The sequence below is a fragment of the Microcaecilia unicolor genome, chromosome 6 (assembly GCF_901765095.1).
Source record: "Microcaecilia unicolor chromosome 6, aMicUni1.1, whole genome shotgun sequence".
Classification (NCBI taxonomy): Eukaryota; Metazoa; Chordata; class Amphibia; order Gymnophiona; family Siphonopidae; genus Microcaecilia; species Microcaecilia unicolor.
Window position 1 is genome coordinate 341,877,298 of NC_044036.1, and position 23,140 is coordinate 341,900,437.

General features: G+C 42.5%; 1 protein-coding gene across 2 annotated transcripts in view; it reads right to left on the reverse strand.

Moving 5' to 3' along the window:
* The window catches only part of RPTOR (regulatory associated protein of MTOR complex 1), a 466,323-nt gene extending 444,898 nt beyond the window's left edge, over window positions 1–21,425 (reverse strand). For both annotated transcript variants that reach the window (XM_030208599.1, XM_030208598.1), the window contains exon 1: window positions 21,126–21,425. In XM_030208599.1, the coding sequence (XP_030064459.1) occupies window positions 21,126–21,284 (159 nt within the window). In that variant the 5' untranslated portion in view covers window positions 21,285–21,425. The remainder of the gene's footprint in view (window positions 1–21,125) is intronic.
* Window positions 21,426–23,140: the final 1,715 nt, after the last annotated feature.

Here is a 23,140-nt window from a genome sequence, read left to right on the forward strand (position 1 = left end):
AGGTCTGTGTCCCTTCCCCCACCCCCATTGGGGGGGGGGACTGCAAAAGAGGTTGTGATAGTGGAGAGGCCCACTTTAACCTGTAGGTCTTATGCAGCAAGAGCCCAAATTCATGAGAGAATGGCTCCCCAGCCCCTGAAGGCCCAAAGACCTCCTCCACCCCTAGGAACCAGCACTGAAGTCGCCCCCCCCTCCCCAGTTGTCCCTCACGAGGACAATATATCTGGGATAATGCTCGGATTCAAACACCAGCGAGAACCATCAAAGCGCACCAACACACTATGTAGTCCTGAGCAGGAAAGATCCCAGTCGGCAAGGAGAGGTCTTCACAAGATGCCCCAAATCAGAGCACCTATCTAGGCACACCCTGGCCGCAGACTGCCATTTCTCACAACTCTACAGCCATGAGAAAAACCAGTAGCGCAGCATGGCCCAACAGAGTGAGGCAATTTAAAGCAAACTCACCTGCAGCGTTCAACCCAAATAGGGATCCTGCACCAGGGAAGCCTCCAAAGCTGGCCTCCCAGGCCCAGCTGTCCCAACCAAAGGTCAAGCTGCTCCAAATGCTGTGTTTTGCCAAAGATGGCACCACTCAGCGAATCACCTCAAACTTGACTGAGCCAGCAGAGCTAGGCCAGGAGCACCCCTAAGCAGAATAGTCCAAGCGCTGAAGAGGAGCCGTCCACCACCTGCTGTAGATAGAGATATACTGACTGAGGAAGGAGCTGGCCATCCTGTAAGGCTGAGTTCAGTTCAGTGATCTCTATCTCCACTTCCTGGTAAATGGACAACTCATCAGTTGCTGGATTTATCTGCTGCTTTGCTAAGGAACTGTTTTTAATCTTCCAGCAACTAATTCTAGAGATTCATAGATTTTGTATCTCCTCAAATATTAGACTGCATGCTTATTGATATGTCGAGCGGTGCTTAGATAGTGACTCCAGGTGTGAAGAACTAAGACCGGTGCCAAGCAGACTTGTACAGTCTGTGTCCTGTATATGGCAATCCGGTTTAAGATGGGCTGAAGAGGGCTTCAACGGCAACTCCAGTAGCTGGAACGTGAGGACAGTACCGGGCAGTCTTCTATTGTCTATCTCCTAGAAATGCCAAATAAAGTCCATGAACAAATATCTTGTGTTACGTTCATTTGCATCACCATCCTGGGCCAGATAAATGAGCTGATTCACAGCCCCCATGAACTGAACTGATTTCAGAAAGTCAGAACCAGCACTGTCATGAAACTGTTTGCAGCATACTAAATCTGTCTTCATGGAGAGCATGTACATAGTCACTCCTTGTGTTGAGGTTGTTCTGCAGAGAAATGGAGAACTCGCAACCAATCTGGAACTTTTCAGCAGTATTGTGGTAGTCCTATCCTCCAGTCTCTCCACTTTGGGTATTAGATTGTTGCCATGTGCTACTCTGTCTTAGGAACTGACTGGAGAGTTCATGCGATGGAACAGAACCATTAGTTGCCCTTCTGAGTCAATTTCATTTTCTCTTAAATCCCTTTAGTGTCCAATGTTCCCGTAATAAGCCATATGGGAACAGATTGATGGGAACATTGGACACTAAAGGGTTAAATATGAGTACTAAACCCTAGTTCTAATGTAGTGGCAGCTTCTCTAAGAAAGGGTTTAACACCTAGATGAAATAAAGGAAAGCAAATCCCTCCAAAAAGAATGATTTTAGCAAGTCTGTTCAAACACACATTCAGCTGAATGCCTTAACACCAATTTGTAACAAGGGCATGAGAAGAAGGAGTTAATCATCTGAAAAAAGTGGGAGCATTACCCACCCTTTAACAGTGACTAATGAAAGATACAAATTTAGCCCTAGATGCCACTAACCCACACATAAACAGAGGCTAAAGGAACAGCTCGAATCCACGTCTTTGCTACATGGAGACAAAATGAATTCCTAACACAGATTTAAAAAAAAACAAAACAAAAACCCAACAACAGTCAACTACTTTAAAGAATTCAACAATAAGTCAGTCACTGGTCAAACGGACAATACCATGTTCTCATAAAGAGATGAGAGAATATAAGAAGAAAATATTTAAATATAGCTCTGGTCTAAGATTTAGTATAGAGAAGCGTCTGTTTATCAGGGCAGGAGATATGCACTAGTAACACAAGTCCTAGAAATGTGGGAAGATCCATCAGTTGAGCTCAGTTCTCCCTAAGTGAAAAGGAAACCCTGACCAGCCTCCCAAAATACTGTGCATACCTCTCTGGGACCCTGCTGAACAATTATAATTCAGATTCCAGTCCCAGTAGTCAGATATATCCAGAGAAAGCACTGGTGGCAAGATACATACTTACAGCTAGAAAATAACAAGGTGGACTGCAGGCCCCCAGGACGCCAGCTGTTTCAGATCTTACACTAATTGCAAGCTAGTTAAGCAGTAATTAATTTCCTGGGGCTCAAATGCTTTCTAAAATTGAGTTAAGGGAAAAGTGCTGCATCACTCATAAATGAAACTGGGGTCTGAGATGCAGGTAGGACTACAGAACAAGCTTTTTGATGTGGATATCTAAAGTTCACCAACTGATCTTCCACGAAATACGAGTCATCCTTTAGACCTCTGACTGCCAACTTGTTATCACAGCAGCATCTGTAGTAGATGGCCAGTGACACTGGTGGTGAAAGGAGTACAGCAATCCCTGCGCTTCTCTGGAGATCCAGCCTCCGACTTCCCATTGTCAGAGAGGACAGGAGCTCAAGATAGAGCGAAAAGAGCATTTATACATTATGCACTGTATTCCTTCCGTCAGTATATTTCATAATATAGACAACCGAGACCCCTCGGGCATATAGGTTATCTGATATTTACAATAATAACACAATAATAATCACCAGACACACAGTATTTTCTTAAATATGGCACAACTTGGCCGCAGCTTTATTTAGATACAACATATCTTAAAACCTTAGGTATACCCAAGCCGAATTCAGCCTTTGGCTCATTATCCAACATTCAGCCTTCGGCTCATTATCCAACCCAGTCCGCCGTAAACGTACCCACACTCTTCCCACATTTATTACAAACATTATCTTCCCACAGCCTCATGGTCTTCCCTCGTTCTTTGGTGATGTGCACTCTATATAAAATTCTATACTGTATGTCCTGCAATGCTGCATTTGGGGTTATCTTATGTAGACCCTCAAAGATTGCCGTCCGGGCTCCGCCCAGGGGCTTTTAAACCCCTTTGTAGCTCTTCCCCCTTTTCAGTGCCCTTCGGGCGGCAGGAACATGCCCATCATGCCTCGCTTGCACCCCGCTGGCCCGGAGCGCATGCCCGCCAGGGCACGGCGCCATATTATAGGCGGCTCCGTGCACCCGTGGGGGGCACTGCGCCTTGCTTTTCTCAAATTCCAGATTATTTTCTCCTGGAAATCCTGTTAAAGATGAGGCTAAAGGTGGGTCACACAAAGGCGGATCCAAGCACAGTGATTACAAACAAATCGACTCTGATGATTACACTGGACTGTGTTATCCCAACCCGAAATGAAACCCTGCCCCAGCCATTTTATTTATCAGTAAACATGCAATGACAGTGGAGAAAGCACCCTGGGAGCTCTTTAAGGGAACAATTCTCCCTTGGCTATTTCTGTATTGTTTTTTAAATTGACAAAAGACAGCTTAATGCAGAGCCACCCCACCACCACCCACCATGTTTGAAATACTCACAATGGCAAATAATGTATGCTCAGAAAGCACAAAATGGAACCTCCCCAAGATCAGAAGCAGCAGAAAAAGAAAAAAAAAAATCACAGTGAAAGGCCCCATCACTACCCAATCAGATCTTCTGACCACAAGAGCTGGTCTCTTCCATGGCCACTGGAAGCACAAGATGCAGAGAAACACATCATGGCCTATCACTTGTTCTATTAGATGAAACACAGAAGACGGACTGTTGCACTCTACCACTTTCTGTGTAATCTGTCACAAAATTCTTCCTTAGCTGGGAATCACCAGATAAGACAAGTCCTTGAATTTACACCTCTATTAGTGTTATTATAGTGCAACATAATAGGTGGCTACGATGACCTTACATTCAAAGAAGCCAAGTGAAGAACCTCAGTAGCATATGACTTGAAAGTAAACAAATACAGAAGCAAATTATGTTCTGTCACCAACGCCAGTCACCTGTGTTCCTTTGCAGAAGTACACCAGCGTCTAGCGCTCGGGGTCATGAACACTACTGTGCACTTCCATACCATGGGCTGCAAGAGTCAAAAGGGCCTGGCAGGAAATTCCAGCAGCCAGCAAATCCCTCTTAAAATCAGAGCAATCAACTTCACTTTTACTATTACATATGCTACAGTGCATGTGTGTTAGGCAAGTCATTTTCTATCTCCCAGCTCTGGCTTGATTGCATTGTCAGTAAACTATGTTGAGAAGTGTTCCGAATGGAAGAGCAACATTCAAGCCTGAGAAACATTCTTCTACACAACTTGGGAGAAGATGGGTTTTAAAAGTTACAAAATATTTTAGCACAGGTAACTTTGTTTTAACCCATAACCCTTCTAAGCTTAGGCCAACGAAAAATGACACCAAGTGAAGGATAATTTAATCCTCTGACTGAACTCTGGAAGTTGCCTTTCTAAATCTACAGACCCTGCAGCATTCCAGAAAAAAAAAAAAACAACTATTAACATTTAATGCCCCTTTAAAATGGAATTCACGTAGTTCTGCTCCAAAGCTCAATTTCCAACATCTGCCAAATTACTTGAACTACATTAAAATCAAGAGCATGCTCCATTCTCCAGTTTGAGTACATAACTACTGGAAGCGATATATCCACAAAAAAAGCTGAACATTCTGAATCAGAATGAAACTGCTACCACAGGGTCACCAGATGTACCAGGAATGGGCTGAGAACATTCATATTAAACATTTCTCAAAAGGGAGACCACTCCCTTAATGACCTCACTATCAAAGCACTTCAAGGGAATTTAAAGAGCTCACAAGCAAAAACTTTAGAAATTAAGATAATCAAGTACTTTTAAACAAACACAAAAAGAACTTAGGAACACCAGCTCTCTCATCCCATTGAGCTTTACAGTCAGTCACTCCTGTGGATCCCACTCTGGCCAGGATGACGTACAGCCAACTTGGTAACCCTATCATTATACAATGTCCTTCAATCCTTGCATGCAGAGTTATCGGGCAAGTCAACGACTGGGCACTCTGGAATCTATTCTATACAGACATCTGGGCACCCAGGTTCCATTACAGAAAACTGGCATAACCTGACAGGGGAGAAATCAAGGTGAACATAAGCACCGCCATACTGGGAAAAGACCAATGGTCCATCAAGCCCAGCATCCTGTCTCCGACAGCAGCTAATCGAGGCTTCAAGAACCCGGCAAAACCAAAAAAAAAAAAAAAAAAAAAAAAAGGAGCTTGTTCTGATCATTAGACTCGTAGCAGAAAGTTAGTTAGATCCAGCTTGTTTATCAACTAGATGTTTACACCAATTAAAATTAGAAAACAAAACACTTCCAAAATCAGAAATGCTAAAGAAGTCATAAAACTGCAGCTTCTCCGTCTTCCACTTAATCACACGCACAAATAAGGTTCAAAGATGTAGTGCAGGTGAGACCTTTCTAACAAACTCGGTATACTTGTGACCAGCTTTCAAGAGTTCTACTTTTTGCATAAGGTCAGAGGCAAAATAAACTAAAGATAATGTTGCCTGAATAAACGGATCTCTGAAGACTGGATTACAGCCTCCATCTGTCACTTAATGACAAACTAGAACTTCTTTAACAAGTTAGCAAGTGGAAGAGTGGCCTGCATGTCTGGCGCACTATTCTCAGCTCACCAATAACTCTTTAGCAGCACTCTGAGAGCCCCTGAAACACTACAATAAACTTACAGGTGTCCAACATCCTGAGCTCTGCAAAAACAGCTGCCCCCACCGATTTGCCTCAGGAAATGAGCTACAAAGTCCACAGACAAACATTTATGAGCTCTGCACATGCTACCTATAACCTGGAAATACACAGAACAGAGGAACAGAGGGACCCGAGGCTTAATGCCCCTTCTTATGGTCGTCAGGAAAACTGTTTTCTTCTCAAAAATAAAACTGAAATACTGCTTGTTTCTTCAGATTGACGTTTGCAGAAAGTTCTCAGAAGAGCTTCAACAACGTTCCTTCAATAACATTTAAATTGGCTATTTAAAACTTTTTATTCCAATTTCAGATCAATTCTCATTAAAAAATTATTTGCATCTTATGAGAGATTTTCCATGATGTATATCAATCGTATGGAATATGGGAGACTAATGGACTCCCCAGCTCATCCCAAAATCTCTGCTACAATTATTTTTTTATTGCCAATATGCAACCCCATTCAGCTCACCTGGTCGGACCAGAATATAGTTTTGTTTGAAGTGTAACAAACAAAGGAGTAGCCTAGTGGTTAGTGCAGCAGACTTTGACCCTGGGGAACTGGGTTTAATTCCCACTGCAGCTCCTTGTGACTCTGGGCAAGTCACTTAACCCTCCATTGCCCCTGGTACAAAATAAGTACCTGAATATATGTAAACCGCTTTGAATGTAGTTGCAAAAACCTCAGAAAGGCGGTATATCAAGTCCCATTTCCCTTTCCTTATTTGAGATTCTACATGGAATGTTGAAACTATTTGTTGATTCTAGATGGAATGTTGCTATTCCACTAGCAACATTCCGTGTAGAAGCCTGCCCTTGCACATCAGCAACACAGCCACGCAGGCTTCTGTTTCTGTGAGTCTGACGTCCTGTACGTGCAGGACGTCAGACTCTCAGAAACAGAAGCCTGCGCGACCGCATTGGTGATCTGCAAGGGCAGGCTTCTACATGGAATGTTGCCAGTGGAGGAGTAGCCTAGTGGTTAGTGCAGTGGACTCTGATTCTGGGGAACTGGGTTCAATTCCCATTGCAGCTCCTTGTGACTCTGGGCAAGTCACTTAACCCTCCATTGCCCCAGGTTCAAAATAAGTACCTGTATATATGTAAAAAGCTTTGAATGTAGTTGCAAAACCCTCAGAAAGGCGGTATATCAAGTCCCATTTCCCTTTCCCTTATGACATCACAATATCAGAAGTGAGCCAAGTATCGAGCAATCAAGCCATTGTGACATCACTGATGAGGTTGGCTCTTATTGGTGGAATGAGTGGAGCCAAGTATCGAGCAATCAAGCCATTGTGACATCACTGATGAGGTTGGCTCTTATTGGTGGAATGAGTGGAGGAGTGGCCTAGTGGTTAGTGCAGTGGACTTTGATCCTGGGGAACTGTATTGGGCAATCAAGCCATTGTGACATCACTGATGAGGTTGGCTCTTATTGGTGGAATGAGTGGAGGAGTAGCCTAGTGGTTAGTGCAGTGGACTTTGATCCTGGGGAACTGAGTTTGATTCCCACTGCAGCTCCTTGTGACTCTGGGCAAGTCACTTAACCCTCCATTGCCCCAGGTTCAAAATAAGTACCTGTATATATGTAAACAGCTTTGAATGTAGTTGCAAAATACCACAGAAAGGCGGTATATCAAGTCCCATTTCCCTTTCGGAAAACTGGGGTTGCCAAATTCACAGAACTGATGTGGTAGGTCTGGGACTCTACTGGGAATTTGGACCAAACTTTGCTAACTTGTATTGATAAAACTATGGTAGGTCCTGAATCTCCGAGATACATATATATATAAATAAATAGATCTGTGATAGCAGGAAAAACAAAGCACACAATTACACATTACTTCCTGCTGTTAACATGTCAGCATGGAGAACTCTGAACACAAAAACAGAATATAAAGAGAAACCTCAGCATTAAATGTTCCCCACAGGGTATCAAAAACTCAGAAGACTTTTACAGAAAGGCAACAGATTCCAAATCAATGGAAAATCAAGAGGCCGGACAGGGAAGGGCTCTCAAGCTCAGTAACCTCACAGGAGGTCCCAGAAATAAATGATGATGCCCTGTAGTGAACCCCTTGATTTTGGTGGTATCTCAGTTATTAGCTAAAGGTCTTTCTTTTGTTCCAGCTCACCCATACAATACCTTCCACTTCAGAACTGATTTTCAGAAGTTAGTTCATTCATTGTTTACAACTACAATTATACTTTACTAAAAATCAAGAGGTAGAGAATGCCAACAGATCCGTGATGGGGAGAAATCTACATAGGTGCCACCTGGTCCTATAGATCCAGCGATATAGACTTTTCGAAACTTAGGGCCTCTCTTACCAAACCACGCTAGCAACTCCTGCACAGCAATGCCAACAAAGCACATTCAAAGTCAATGGACTTTGTCAGCATTGCCGTGCTGGGAATCGCTAGCGGGGTTTGGTTCTTCAGGAAGTTGACTGGATGGAGTTGGTGGGTACCAAATATTTTAAACCTAATTTGAAGCAGGAACAATGGCAAGCTTTATGTAAGTTACAGAAGAAGTCTAATTATTCATAAAGCAGACAACAGAGATGCTACAGTACTCTAGAACAAGGAAGATTATCTATAGGAAATTAGGTATCAAGTGGGAAACCACTAATGTTATGAACAATTGATGCAAGATCCTACTGAAAGGTTACAAAACGAAATTAGAAAGATAACACAAACGTTTCAAGTTTATTTCAGTCTTGATATACTACCCATGAATAGTCTATATGAGCGGTTTACAATTTAAAATATATAACCTGTGAAGGGGAGGAATGCAGTGGCTAACATGAGGCGGCTCTTATGTGCCATGGCAATTGTTAGATCCCAGTAGCTTGATGTTCTTCTGGTAAGCTTTGATATAAAAAAAAAAAAAAAAAAAAGCTTTTGATACAGTCTCGTGACCGTATCTCTGGGAAGTGTTAAAATGTTATGATTTCCGGGGTCCCATTTTACAAGTGATTCAACTTCTTTATTCTATCCATGGGCTCAGGTTCTGGTAAATGGCTTATTGTGGCTAAGAATGCCTACCCAAAGATGAACACGACAGGGATGTCCCCTTTCCCTGATGTTATTTCTCCTGTGTATAGAACCTTTAGCATTAAAATTACTTGGAGATCGGACAATTAGAGGCATACCCTTTGGCTCACAGGAGTTTAAACTGGCCCTTTTTGCTGTTGACCTCCTTATAGCTTATATATCTCCTGAGGTTTCCCTCCCTAGAACTTTGGATGTGCTCTTGAGGTATGGACAATTAACTGGTTTGTGGATAAATGAGGACAAACCTGAGACATTGTGCTTGACAGAGAGCTTAGACTGCTGGTAGAGGGAAACTTTCCCTTTGTCCTAGGCAAGGACTGAACTTAAATATTTAGGTCTTCTCATTCCTAGGGATTTGTCTCATCTTTATACCACAAATATTACTCACCTTCTCCACAACACAAAATGTCTTTGATCGCCTTGGCCCCTTTCCTCTGTCATTGTGGGGTCAGATTGCTTTACTCAGAATGGTATTATTGCCTAAATGGTTATATCCTTTGCAGCATTTATCAATTGTTTTAACATGCACTGATTTGACAAAATGTAATAATACGATCAGAAAGTTTCTTTGGGGGTACCAAAAGACCAACCTTACCCTTAAACATTTGCAACTGCTCCGCAGAGACAGAGGCTTGGGACTCCCTGACTTGCGTGCTTATAATGCCGTCTTGTCAATTGCGCTATGTCTGACATTGGACTTTTGAGTTTTCAGAGTTTTGTGACTAACGGTCTGAAAGCAATTTGGGAGGAGGTTTGGCTTTATCTTATTTGATCTGTGCTAGCTATGGAGCTTTACCCTCCCATTGTAAAAACCATATTCTCCTTCAGTCCATGAAATGGGCCTGGGCAATTCTGAGAAATAAATATGGCTTACATTCCACTATCTCTATATATAAAAGGCAACACCAACGTTCTATGAAGCCTCCAGCCGGAAGTGTGAAGGGGGAGAGATATCCGGTTTCCCCATGAGTGTCTGCCCCGCCCTCGCTCTCTCTCTAACACAAACAGTGAAGGAAAACAGCAAAGCAGGAAATCAAATCGCTCTCTCTGTAACAATGAAGGACTCGGAGGGGGGAGGGGAGAGAGGGCAGAGAGGGCAGGGACACACACACTCCCACATGCACACAGAAGAAAACCTTGCTAGCCCCCGTTTCATTTGCATCAGAAACGGGGCTTTTTTACTAGTATCTAAATATTTACCCTTGTTGGGGAATAAGGATATTCCTCCTGGACTGACTGATCTGTGTTTTCAGCAGTGGGCATCCCAAGGTTTGGCTTTACTACAATGTGCTCTTGAAGATTATGAACCACAAATGTTATCTTATGAAACAATACAGACAACCAACAATACAGATAACATACTGCAGCAGGACATGTTTATCCACTGCTACCCTAGCTGAGATAACATTTAATCATCTCTGGACTCATGTGCAACTTTCTTTAAATTAGACACCTTATTTTCTATCTCTTCTTACCTATCTACATGTTCCACCTTTCCTTATACCCTATGCTATTAAAATGTTCTATTTTATTTATTTGTGACATTTATATCCCAGTAATATAGGGGAAAACCCACTCAAATTCAACCTCGATGGTCACACAGAAAGAGAGCGAGCAAGGTTCAACAAGTGATTAACACCACATTATCCCAAGTAAGTTTCAGCTCAATGTGACTTACAATAAACAGTACAGGATGCATAATAAAGAATAATACATAAGTAATTTGTTGTAAGAATCCAATTTTACAATATAGTATCATAAAAATACTGGTGTAGCGATGGATGTTTAACATTTAGAAAAGAAATTGTACATGAAGCAAAGAGAAAGTTAATGGTAAATAGAGTAATAACCAATTCAGGTAATAATTAATTGTTTAAGATATGGTTGTGAGGGTTTGTTTGAATAGAAACGATTTGAGGATTTTGCAGAGTCTAGTATATTTAAGTATGTTAAGTAGTATATTCCTGTATATTTCTTATTTCATATTGTGTTGACACTGTAAGTAGTATACTATGCCACACTTTATATTTATTTGAATATTTTTACTGTTAATTGTCTACTGCTTATGTTTGATTTATTCTTTTTGTACACCGCCTTGAGTAAATTTTTTCAAAAAAGGCGGTAAATAAATATTTGCTACAACCTTGAGACTGGTATCCTTATCAGCAGATGCAACATTACATTAAAATAAAACTATCCTGTGGATTTTTTTGAACCTCAGTTCAATGAAAATTGGCCACAACTGGAAGTTTGTAAAGGCCTGGTAGGTCGATGTTATGCTGGGCTGCAGAAATCGTATTTCCCCACTTCACAGAATAGTTGATCAATGGACTCGAGATTTTGAACCCTATATATATAAGGCGGCAAGGCATTCCCCACGTGTAACAAGTTGAACACCCGAGCTAACGAGGGCACCACCTACACCCAAAACGTTTTATAAAAAACAAGCCCACGAACCAATCTTAACCCAGAGACTTAATTTCTGCTAAGGACCTCCCCCCCCCCCCCCCCCCCCCAGTTGCCTCAGACCCTAACTGGGCTAAAGAAAAAGTGGGCAGGTATTCGGCAACACGTTGAGGGTCCATTCAGGAGTGTATAGCTCTTCAAAGAAGGCCTTAAAGCGATCTTGAATATCCACCTCTTTAAACTGAAGCCCCTCAGACTTGTCTTTAATAGGTAACATATTACTTTGGTCTGTTGCACCTTGGACCACAAAAACAAAGCAGAGATAGATTTTGCTGCTCTTGTTGCACGTTGAGCCTGTGGACCAATAAGCGACAGATTCAAAATAGTTCTGCTTCTTTAAGCTGAAATCTAAACTCCTCATCACAAAGTGCTCCTAAAACCGCTTTAAGCTCCCGAATTCTAGTCGACAGGTCTCCTTTTCTGGGGCTGCCATTTATGTTACTGCTCTAGAGTGGCCTGGAGATCCTTCTCTTTTCCTGGCTGCAAGAGCTATAAATTCACCCCATAATACAGCTTTAAAGTATTCCCAAATACCTCCATATGAGCTATAATCTCCCAATCCTTAAGAAAGCTATCACTGAACCTCCATCATATTAGCAGGCTGAACAACTGACCAAACTGAAGCATGGTCAGACCATGTTATAGGCTCAATCTCCATTCTGTCCACCTACCTTCCTCCCTCCCCCGTCGCTCCCGAATTCTAGTCGACAGGTCTCCTTTTCTGGGGCTGCCATTTATGTTACTGCTCTAGAGTGGCCTGGAGATCCTTCTCTTTTCCTGGCTGCAAGAGCTATAAATTCACCCCATAATACAGCTTTAAAGTATTCCCAAATACCTCCATATGAGCTATAATCTCCCAATCCTTAAGAAAGCTATCACTGAACCTCCATCATATTAGCAGGCTGAACAACTGACCAAACTGAAGCATGGTGAGACCATGTTATAGGCTCAATCTCCATTCTGTCCACCTACCTTCCTCCCTCCCCCGTCTCCACTAACAGGTAAACTATACAGGAATATGGCAGATGCACAGTGGAATAAGTAATTTTTCTTGCCTCAATGTTGCTCCCACCAAATATGCACCGGTCCCAAGGTACCTATAAAGTTCTGGAACAGTTTCTCTCCTTCTTGTGCTCATCACCGCTACCCCCGGATTTATCCCACAGGGGGTTGGAAGCTAAGTTAAAGTCCCCACCTACCAAGAGGATCCCCTCCCTAATTGCTAAGATTTTCTCCAGCAAGTGGTCCAAAAAGACTCTGCCCAGAGTTTGGCACGTAGACACACATCAGCATCATATGGGATCCATGGATAGTGCCCACTCATATTATCCACCTATCCCCCCCCCCCCCCTCAACATTAAGCTCCTTTTCCATAATCACTACAACCCCTCAGGTGACAAAGAACACCCACCCACCCTTTTTCCTTTGCAAGCCTATTAGATGCCATACAAAGCCCTGCCACCTCTTTCATAAGCAACAGTTTCTCATGAGTTTTCAGGAAATAGACTTCCTGCACAAAGCAACACTTGAGCTTTCAGGCGCCACACAGCAACAATTGCCACTTACAAGGAGAGTTTAGGCCCTTTACATTGAAGGTGACCACTTTAAACACTCATTCATCCCAAAAAGTGCCGCTTAGTGCCCCCTGTGAATATAACCATGTGAGAATGTACTCCCGCTGAACCCCTCCAGCCTCCCTTCTACCCATTCCCCCCCAGAAACCCCACACACATCCCCATGCAAGAACTCCTCCTCTCTCCACACTTCTCATGATTTCAGAAAGGCCTCCATGTCACACACAACACCCCATTCACACATGCCCACTCATGCATTGCCCCTCATTATAAGTACATAAGTATTGCCACACAAGGATAGACCAAAGGTTCATCAAGCCCAGCATCCTGTTTCCATCAGTGGCCAATCCAGGTCACAAATACCTTGCAAGATCCAAAAAAAAAACTCAATACATTTTATGCCGCTCATCCCAGAAATAAGCAGTTGATTTTCCCCAAGTCAATTTAATAATAGTCTATGGACTTTTCCGTTAGGAAGCAGTGCAGACCCTTTCTAACCCCGCTAAGCTAACCACCTTTACCACATTCTCTGTCAACGAATTTCAGAGTTTAATTCCACGTTGAGTGAAGAAACATTTTCTCCGATTCGTATTAAATTTACTACTTTGTAGCTTCATCACATGCCCTCTAGTCCTAGTATTTTTGGAAAGAGTAAACAATCAATTCATGTCTACCCCTTCCACTCCACTCATTATTTTATAGACCTCTATCATATCTCCCCTCAGCCGTCTCTTCTCCAAGCGGAAGACCCCTAGATGCTTCAGCCTTTCCTCATAGTGAAGTCATCCCATCCCCTTTATCATTTTCGTTGCCCTTATCTGTACCTTTTCTAATTCTACTATATCTTTTTTAAGATGCGGTGACCAGAACTGAACACAATATTCGAGGTGTGGTTGCACCATGGACCGATACAAAGGCATTAGAACATCCTTTTGTTTTCCATTCCTTTCCTAATAATACCTAACATTCTATTTGCTTTCTTAGCCGCTGTGGCACACTGAGCAGAGGATTTCAACGTATCATCAACAACGATGCCAAGATCCCTTTCTTGTTCGGTGACTCCTAAGGTGGAACCTTGCATTACGTAGCTATAGTTCCAGTTCCTCTTTCCCACATGCATCACACGTCATCTGCCACTTAGATGCCCAGTCTTGTATGGCCCTCTTGTAATTTTTCACAACCCTCTCACGATTTAACAATTTTGAATAACTTTGTGTCATCAGCAAATTTAATTACTTCACTATTTAGCCCCATCCCATTTACTAACAAACTGGGCAACACGATAAATACATAAGTATTGCCACACTGGGACAGACCAAGGTCCATCAAGCCCACCTTCCTGTTTCCAACTGCTACTGGAATTTTGCCAGTTTTTGAACAGACGCTTTCCGGGATTATTCCAACCGGGACACCTGAACTCCCCGCTTTATGCAAAACCTGTCAAGCCTCCTGAACTGTAGAAACTCTATGATGCTGGTGAAAAGGCAGCTAAAGGAAAACACCCACTGATAGCAGAGATTAGCCCAAGTAAGTGAGAGGGTCTTGTGTCCTTAGCTTTTGGTTTTTATTTTTAGCAGAAACTCCCTTATCCTTCTAGTTATGCAAGCAGGCCACAGTATCTCGGGAGAAGTCTTTATTCTTTGGCTCAAGAGCTCTATCCACCATCAGCTGGGGTAGTTCCCTCCCCTCCTCAGCTGCCCCTTGCATACCTGCTGCACAACCCAGCTGGCATTCTGGCAGCCCAATGTGTATAGGACCCTCTAATACTGAGGTTTTGCCACCTAGATCTGTTCTCCAGGTACTCAACTTGGGTCAAAGAGTCAGTATTTATGCACTGCATGCCCTGAACTGTACTACTGAGGTCTGTGGTAAGCGCCTCCTGCTCTCCCACTCCTTGCTCCACCTCATACATCTGCCCAGTGGATGTCCTTAACTGCTTCCTTAACCCAGCCCTATCTGGAACTCCATCTGAACTTCTGCCATCCACTCCTGGAGATCCCCTTTAGTACATGCCTCAGACTCTGCACCTCTTGCTGGACCTGGAAACCTGTGCACACCACCATCTTCCTGCAACTCGCTCTCACCTGACATCTCTGCCTCCATCTTGGAAGGCTTTGTGGGTTAAAGCCTCCACAATCCGGTCCTCCCTGCGGCTCTTCTGGGCTTTTTTTTTTTTTGCCGTCATCATACCTTACTGAATGGTGCACAGCCTCAAATTTCAGAATCACTGTTGCTGATGAGGGAACAACTCAGTTACTTGCTTCACACATCCATGTACCCCACTGACGTCAATGGAAGTCTACTAACTTATTTTAAACCAAATGTAACAACAGATCAGTAATGAGATGCATCACAAAGCAGCATCTCAATGTTCAGCCCTTGCATATATACTGTTTCTATTACTAATATCCCAACAGGCTGCTGATGAACAGCATGCCAGTTGTCAATAACAAGGCACAAAAATCAGGTGAAAAAAAAATGTATTTACACAGTTTGAGTGCACAATTGTTCCAAAAGCAAAGTGGATCAATAACTGTAAATTTAAAAAAGCATTTCTTCATTTGTTTCTAGTTATAAATAGGCTACTTTTACAAATAAAAGTTAATTTATAATCTATTAAACATGAAACACGTTGAATCCATGGGCCTCTCAAAATCAGAGTAAATAAAGAGGGAGATGAAAGTAAAAAAAACAGCCAAGTTTAGGTCTCTCGTCTACATCAGAATTGCAAAACTGGTAAACGGGAGGATAATTATCAAAGCCATTTACACAAGATTTTCAGCCAGTTCTATTTCCCTCCTCTGCTTGACCACTCCTATGCAGTTTCCAGAGCGCATGGGTCACCCGCTGATTTCCTGCAGTGGGTTTAGATCAGGGAAGTGAAAAGCTGAGATTCTGTCTCCAGTTGGCCACCTATGCAAGTAGCATGTGGAAAGTATTCAGGTATTTTTATGCATATACTTCACAGCTGCTAAATTTTCCAATGTAAAACAGCTCTTTCACATTAAAAATGAGCTCCAATACACAAAAACTAAAAATGTCCACACGCTGCAAAGAAAGTCAGCTAGCTTTTCACAAATGCCTCATATTGTAGTGAAAGTGTTCCGATGGGAGAACCAAAGAGCTATTGCCAATATCTTGGGTCGAATAGCACATCAGAATTTGAAGACAGCCAAGGTAACTTAAGACCCTGAGAAACTACTCACTTTCAAGCCCAATCTAGATCACTGCTGAATACTTCCAAGATCCTAATTGGCAGATTCATTCTATACTGCTCACTCACAGAAATCACAATGTCCAAGTATATCCAGCTAACAGACCTGTCTTCCAGACAACACTCCTATCCCTTTTTGTGGTTCAAACATACTGCTAGCCTTCATCACATTCTCCAGCAATAAATACAGCACCTTAATTGTGCATTAACTGAAAACACAGATTTTTCTTTAACCTGTGTCAGATCTACCAATTGGTTTGCTGGCGCGTCACCTAGTCAGACTATTTGAAAATCTAAAACATTTTTTATGAAATTTGTTATACACCACTCATGATTTTAGACACTTCTAACATAGACCTATGACTCTTTCAAGCTCTCCCTGCACTTTACAGTCTGCTTATGTTTTTAACTACACAGGATATCTGTCATCTGCAAATGTGATCACCCCATTCATTGCTCCCTTGGTTACTTAGACATACTTGAACAGCTCAACAGATGGTTTAGAGCATTGACAAAAAGTAATAAAGCATTTAACTGTACTATTACCACTAATTGCTAAAACTCTACTATACATATGCAGTGCTGCACAGATTCACCATATTGTAAGCTTCATGGATCAGAAACTATCTTGTCAAGACAAACAAGAGACTAAAGGAAATATATTTATTATAAAGAAGTAGTTAATATTCAAAGGCAAAGTCTTTAGATTACATTTAAATATTTTGAGATGCTGCACAAGCACTCTCAGGCACATGGTAACAGCAAAATAGAAAGCACAAAGTCAGGAGCTGATGATGAAGAAGCCTGCATTGGATTGGTTGAGGCACTGCATGCTTTCAGCTTAGAGAAGGCAATCCCAATATGCAGCAATCCACACCTGTGCAGAGATGATCAGAACATAAAAATAGCCATACTGGGTCAGACCAATGGTCCATCTAGCCCAGTATCCTGCTTCCAACAGTGGCCAATCCAGGTCACAAGTACCTGGCACAAACGCAGGCATCAGCAGATTTCCAGGGTTCTTCTAACCCTAGCACTTCTACTCATCTTCTGAGCTGCTGTTACTCTCTGTACCTATGACTTCCATAAAGTCATCTGGCACTGATCTGAAAGACTGAGCCTTTAAAACAAGCTGCCAGAACAACCCTAGTAACGCACAAAGCTACACCTGTTCACAGATAAGTGCAACTACGTATGTGTATACTATCATGGGCACATGCAAATTTATAAAGTATGCATGTGCTTCTTGGTTCTGCCTAAATACCAGTTCTGGGAATGCCTACACATACACACACACACACCACAGAAAAATGCGCACTGGTAAGTAAACACATGCAAGGCTAGCTTGTGGGGAATGCAGAAAAATGCAGAGCCATGTGCAAAGACTCTCTGTGGGGTTTCATTTGCCCAAGTCAGAAGGGGCTTAAAAGCAGGGTCACGTGAAAAAAAAAATACTTGCAAGCACATATACACCTACAAAATTTTATAGTTATTTTCTGGGTGTGAAACATGCCCCATAATGCTCCAAGTCAGAGACGAGAATGCTAGCTGAAAACCTGAATGTCAGCAGAAATAAAACAAAATAAATAACTCACCCCCCCCCCCCCCAAATTTTTTTTATATCTATTCTAAATGGTTCCTCCCAATTACTTCTGTCACAGTGACAGTTCTCACCTTGGACTCCATTCAGAACTTGCAATCATGAGCCCAATTTTAACAATTAAGGGTCACCATGCACATGCTCCCTAACCTCATTTCCAAACCCCACTCCCCGGCAATGAAGGCTGCCTCCAGCATCTCCAGCCAGTTTTGGGAACCAAAATCAGCTCTCTCCACATGACAGTTCCTGAGCCATCAGACTGGCTCTATGTTAGTACTGTCAATCAATGCCAGGCTTTTCCAAGTTTCTCTTTCATGGTCAAAGCCGGACGCCCTCTATTTCTGTCATCAAGTGAGATAGGATATTTCTCAGGGTGTCAAAGAAACTACATACCTTGCAGACATTTTTACAACATTTTCAAGATGGTTTTTGGCCAATGGTTATTCTGTTCAATGGTTGTACCAAGGTTTTCCACAAAAGCCCTGTTAGTGTGCCTTTTTGAAACTGAAATGGTGACAAAAAGATACATTTCTTGGGATTAATGCTGCATTCAAGTGAATGCAGACAGCAGGATGTTGAGAATGTTGGATCAACACCAGAATGATATTGTACATTGCACCAGGTTACTGCTAAAAAAAAACTCAAGGTTAGGGCTGTACTCTCACTTCCACCAATAGCTTTTGATGTATTTAGGTTAATTGGGGTCACGCATTTGACAGAGGCTTTGTATGTGTACATGGTTCCACTAACACCGCTGTAATGCGTTCATAAGTAAGCTATAACAAAATACCAGCATCTAATATGAACAGTATTTATATCAGAAAAGACCTGCTTTTTCCAACACACTATAGATTTCCACACAGACACATACATACAAATAACATCTTAAAATTGTAGTGCTTTAAACGTTTTGAGAAGGAAAAAAATTGTGGGGCAGAAGTCATAACTTCTGTAGTTAAAAATATAATGAAACCATCCTACATGTATTACTTGAATAAATGAGTAAGTTCCAGCCACATAACATACAGACATAAAGGTTAACAAAAAATAGCATAAGGTGATCTTTAATGGACTGATACTTTTATTCACTAATCTTCTAAAATTGACACTACCTACCTAAACTTCTGTAAACTAGATAAGTTCAATAAAAATAAGTTATATTCTTTGTGCTTATTTTTAGGAATTCAAGTAGACTTATATGACAACCACAGTACCAGTCCTACATGGTCATGATTTTCTCTTTTAAACAGAAAAGTGAGAAGAGGCAGGTTGCACCTTATAAACTAATTTATTCAAGCATGAGTTTTTGAGGGCAAGAGTCCATTTTGACAGATGCATCTGTCCCCATTCCTGTAGTGCAGCACAAGAGAGGGATGGGCAAATGGCCTTCCAAAAAGGGACCCAAAGCACACACAAGGTCAACTTTATTGATGTCACCAATTATATCTGGATTCTGTATGCAAACAGACTCGACACAGACCCGTGTTTCCGCACCTGCTTCAGGAGTCATTTCATCTTCTAGAAATCCTGCTTTGTCATAGAGTAAAATAGATAAGAAATGTCACCAGGTATAGTCTCAGCAGCATGTCTGCAATCTCAACTATCAGTGAGAAAGCGTGGGAAACCATTCCTGTAGTGCTTGACCAAGTGGACTCTTGCCCTTAAAAAGTCATGCCTCAGTAAATTGGTTAATGTAGAAGGCGCCACTTGCCTCTGTCATTTCCATTACATCAAACTAACAGAGTTACCCCTTCAAAGTATATTTTGAACGTAGTTACCTATGTATGTACTAATGCAGGTTGAATTGCTAATTGTAATGCAGTGGTGGTGGGAGGGCTGAAGAAGGTCACGGCCACATGAAGCAGCCGAACCTGGGGGGGGGGGGGGGGGGGGGGAGCAGTGTTAGTCCCAGGGGTCACTTACAGTGCAGGAATAAGTAATCACTCCCTTCCTTCCCTTACTTAATCTCTGCACAATACTAACTGTATCTGAGATCCTGGAATGACAATGTTAACAAAACTATGTAAGCCACACTGAGCCTGCAAATAGATGGGAAAATGTGGGCTACAAATGCAATAAATATAATATAATCAGGGCTTTTTTTGAGGGGGTACTGAGTACCGGCACTTTTTCCGTTGTCTGCTAAAGTTGACCCATGGTCCCCAAGTTTTAATGAAAGAGCTCAGGCTCTACACACCAATTCTGCCTTGTCATAGATTCTGTGACTGGTTGCAGGGGGGCCTGGCTATTGTGGGGTGAGTCCCACAGTGATCACCCCACCCTTGAAGGGTGGCCTAGCATTTGAGTACTGGCACCTTTTTTGCTAGACAAAACACACTGTGTAAGCCACATTGAGCCTGCAAAGATGTGGGATAATTTGGGATACAAATGCAATAAATATAATCAAGGCTTTTTTGAGGGGGTACTTGGGGGTACTGAGTACCTTTTTCCGTTGTCTGCTAAAATTGAGCCAAGGACCCCAAGTTTTAATGAACGAGCTCAGGCTCTACACACCAATTCTGCCTTGTCATAGACTCTGTGACTGGTTGCAGGGGGCCTGGCTATTGTGGAGTGGGTCCCTCAGTGATCACCCCACCCCTGAAGGGTGATCTGGCATTTGACTACCTTTTCTGTTGTCTGCTAAAGTTGACCCATGGTCCCTAAGTTTTAATGAAAGAGCTCAGGCTCTACCCACCAATTCTGCCTTGTCATAGATTCTGTGACTGGTTGCAGGGGGCCTGGCTATTGTGGAGTGGGTCCCTCAGTGATCACCCCACCCCTGAAGGGTGATCTGGCATTTGACTACCTTTTCTGTTGTCTGCTAAAGTTGACCCATGGTCCCTAAGTTTTAATGAAAGAGCTCAGGCTCTACCCACCAATTCTGCCTTGTCATAGATTCTGTGACTGGTTGCAGGGGGCCTGGCTATTGTGGAGTGGGTCCCTCAGTGATCACCCCACCCCTGAAGGGTGATCTGGCATTTGACTACCTTTTCTGTTGTCTGCTAAAGTTGACCCATGGTCCCTAAGTTTTAATGAAAGAGCTCAGGCTCTACCCACCAATTCTGCCTTGTCATAGATTCTGTGACTGGTTGCAGGGGGCCTGGCTATTGTGGGGTGGGTCCCTCAGTGATCACCCCACCCCTGAAGGGTGACCTAGCATTTGAGTACCAGCACCTTCTTTGCTAGAACAAACGCACCGAATATAAGTAAAGTTGAAGAACCGACCCTCGGGGAAGAAGCTGGGAAGTGCCCAGAGATTAAGGAGCAGAAAGTGGGAGCCAGAGCCGCAGGGCCGGTCCAGAACTCACCCGGTCTTTCATTCGCCAGCTCTGCGCCAGGGACTTGGAGCCCTCAATCTTCTCGCAGTGCCTCTTCTTCATGAAGGCGAGCGGCAGGTTCCAGTCGCTGAGATCCGCCTCTTCCTCCTCGCCCAGCCCCAGGGCCGGGGACAGCAGGTCCAGCTCCATGACGACGGCGACTCTCAGCCCCGCGTCCGGTCAGTGGGCGGTAGTGGCGGCGGAGCGAGCCCGACTCGGGCCCGCATGGTGCGGCGGAGCCTGTGCGACAACGTGAAAAGCCCCTCAGCACAGCAGCAGGGAGGACGCCATTTTGCGGGGAGCCAGCATGCATTGCGCGCTACGGCCCGCCGCCGGGGACATAATAAAGCCCAGCGTTCCAGCCAATCGTTGGCCGCCGATCAAGACCGTGGCTGCGTCAGAGCCGTGCGTGAGTGACGTGCGGTAGACTCCACCCTATCATGTTGGTCCTAGAGGTCACCAATAGAAATACAAGAAAGTAACAAGATTCCTTGCACTAACAGTACTTTTTTCATTAGCTTTTGGAAGGCAATAGCATCTTTGGATCAGAAATGAGCAAATGATGGTAAAGTGCTGACCCACAAAATCATGTCTGTGGAAATTCAATATTTAGCATCTGGTCTGGCTCCAATATACAGTTTACCATTTAGTTAAAATTTGCTATGTTGCTACATTTTGGACACATCCAAGCAGTTTACAGAAAAAAAAAAAACAAGAAAGGAACAAGATTCCTTTTGCACTAACAGTACTTTTTTCATTAGCTTTGGAAGGCAATAGCATCTTTGGATCAGAAATGAGCAAATGATGGTAAAGTGCTGCTGACCCACAAAAGTGACATCCTGGTCATGTCTGTGGAAATTCAATATTTAGCATCTGGTCTGGCTCCAATATACAGTTTACCATTTAGTTAAAATTTGCTATGTTGCTACATTTTGGACACATCCAAGCAGTTTATAGAAGAAAAAAACAAGAAAGGAACACCAATAATATAATAAATAAAGCTTCCCAAATCTTTCCTGAAAGAGCTGGAGACACAAGTATATCAACAATCTTAACCTAATCCAAAAGCTAGTGAGAAATAATGTGTTTTTAACATAGCTTTCTGCCCTTATATCAATATGTAGCTGATTCCACACTTTTTGCATAGATAGATAGATAGACCATATTTGAAAATATTTTCCCCATGTGAGTGACTGTGGGATCCTGTGAAATGTATTAGCACAGTTTGCAACTTGGAATATTTTTATTTATTGCATTTGTATCCAACATTTTCACACCTATTTGCAGGCTCAATGTGGCTTACATTGTTCCGTCATGGCAATCGCCATTTCCGAAGTAAGAGAAGCAAGTGGTATTACATTAAAGAACTTGATTGACATTGTAGGTTAGGCAGTCAAGTATTGCAGGGATGTGTGCCATTCTCTTTTTCAGCTTCTATTGGGAGTTTGCTTTTCACTATTTTTGCTACACATTAGGTGGTTATTATTTATTTATTAGGATTATCAGATTATTTATTAGGTTGTCTGAAGGCCAACATTGGTAGAGCTGGAAATAGCAATCTCTCTCTCTCTCTCTCTGTTTTCCCTTCGGAAGCTGTCAGACTACTGAAGCTTAGTTTTGTCCAATCACTTAATGCCTTATATTTTCTCTCTTATCTGGTATTCTTCAACTCTGACCTCTAAGGTCACCTTCACATAATTCTGTTTCTTTATCATTTATTTGGTTCACTTGTATCCCACATTTTCCCAGCTTGTGCGGGCTCAATGTGGCTAACAAAGTTACAGGAAAATTACATAATACAGCAGGATTTAATAGTTATTTAATAGTTATTTTTCTCAAATATTCATCATTTCCCTTTGCAACCCCAAATCTCCCTGAATAACACTCATATTTCCTTCACTGAAAGTGCTTCTCTGTATTAATTCAGAGTCTGTTTGAAACAAACAGAGGCTTTAAAGTTTACAGACCATTATTTTAGGCCAAGCAAACCTGTCTGTTAACTTGTC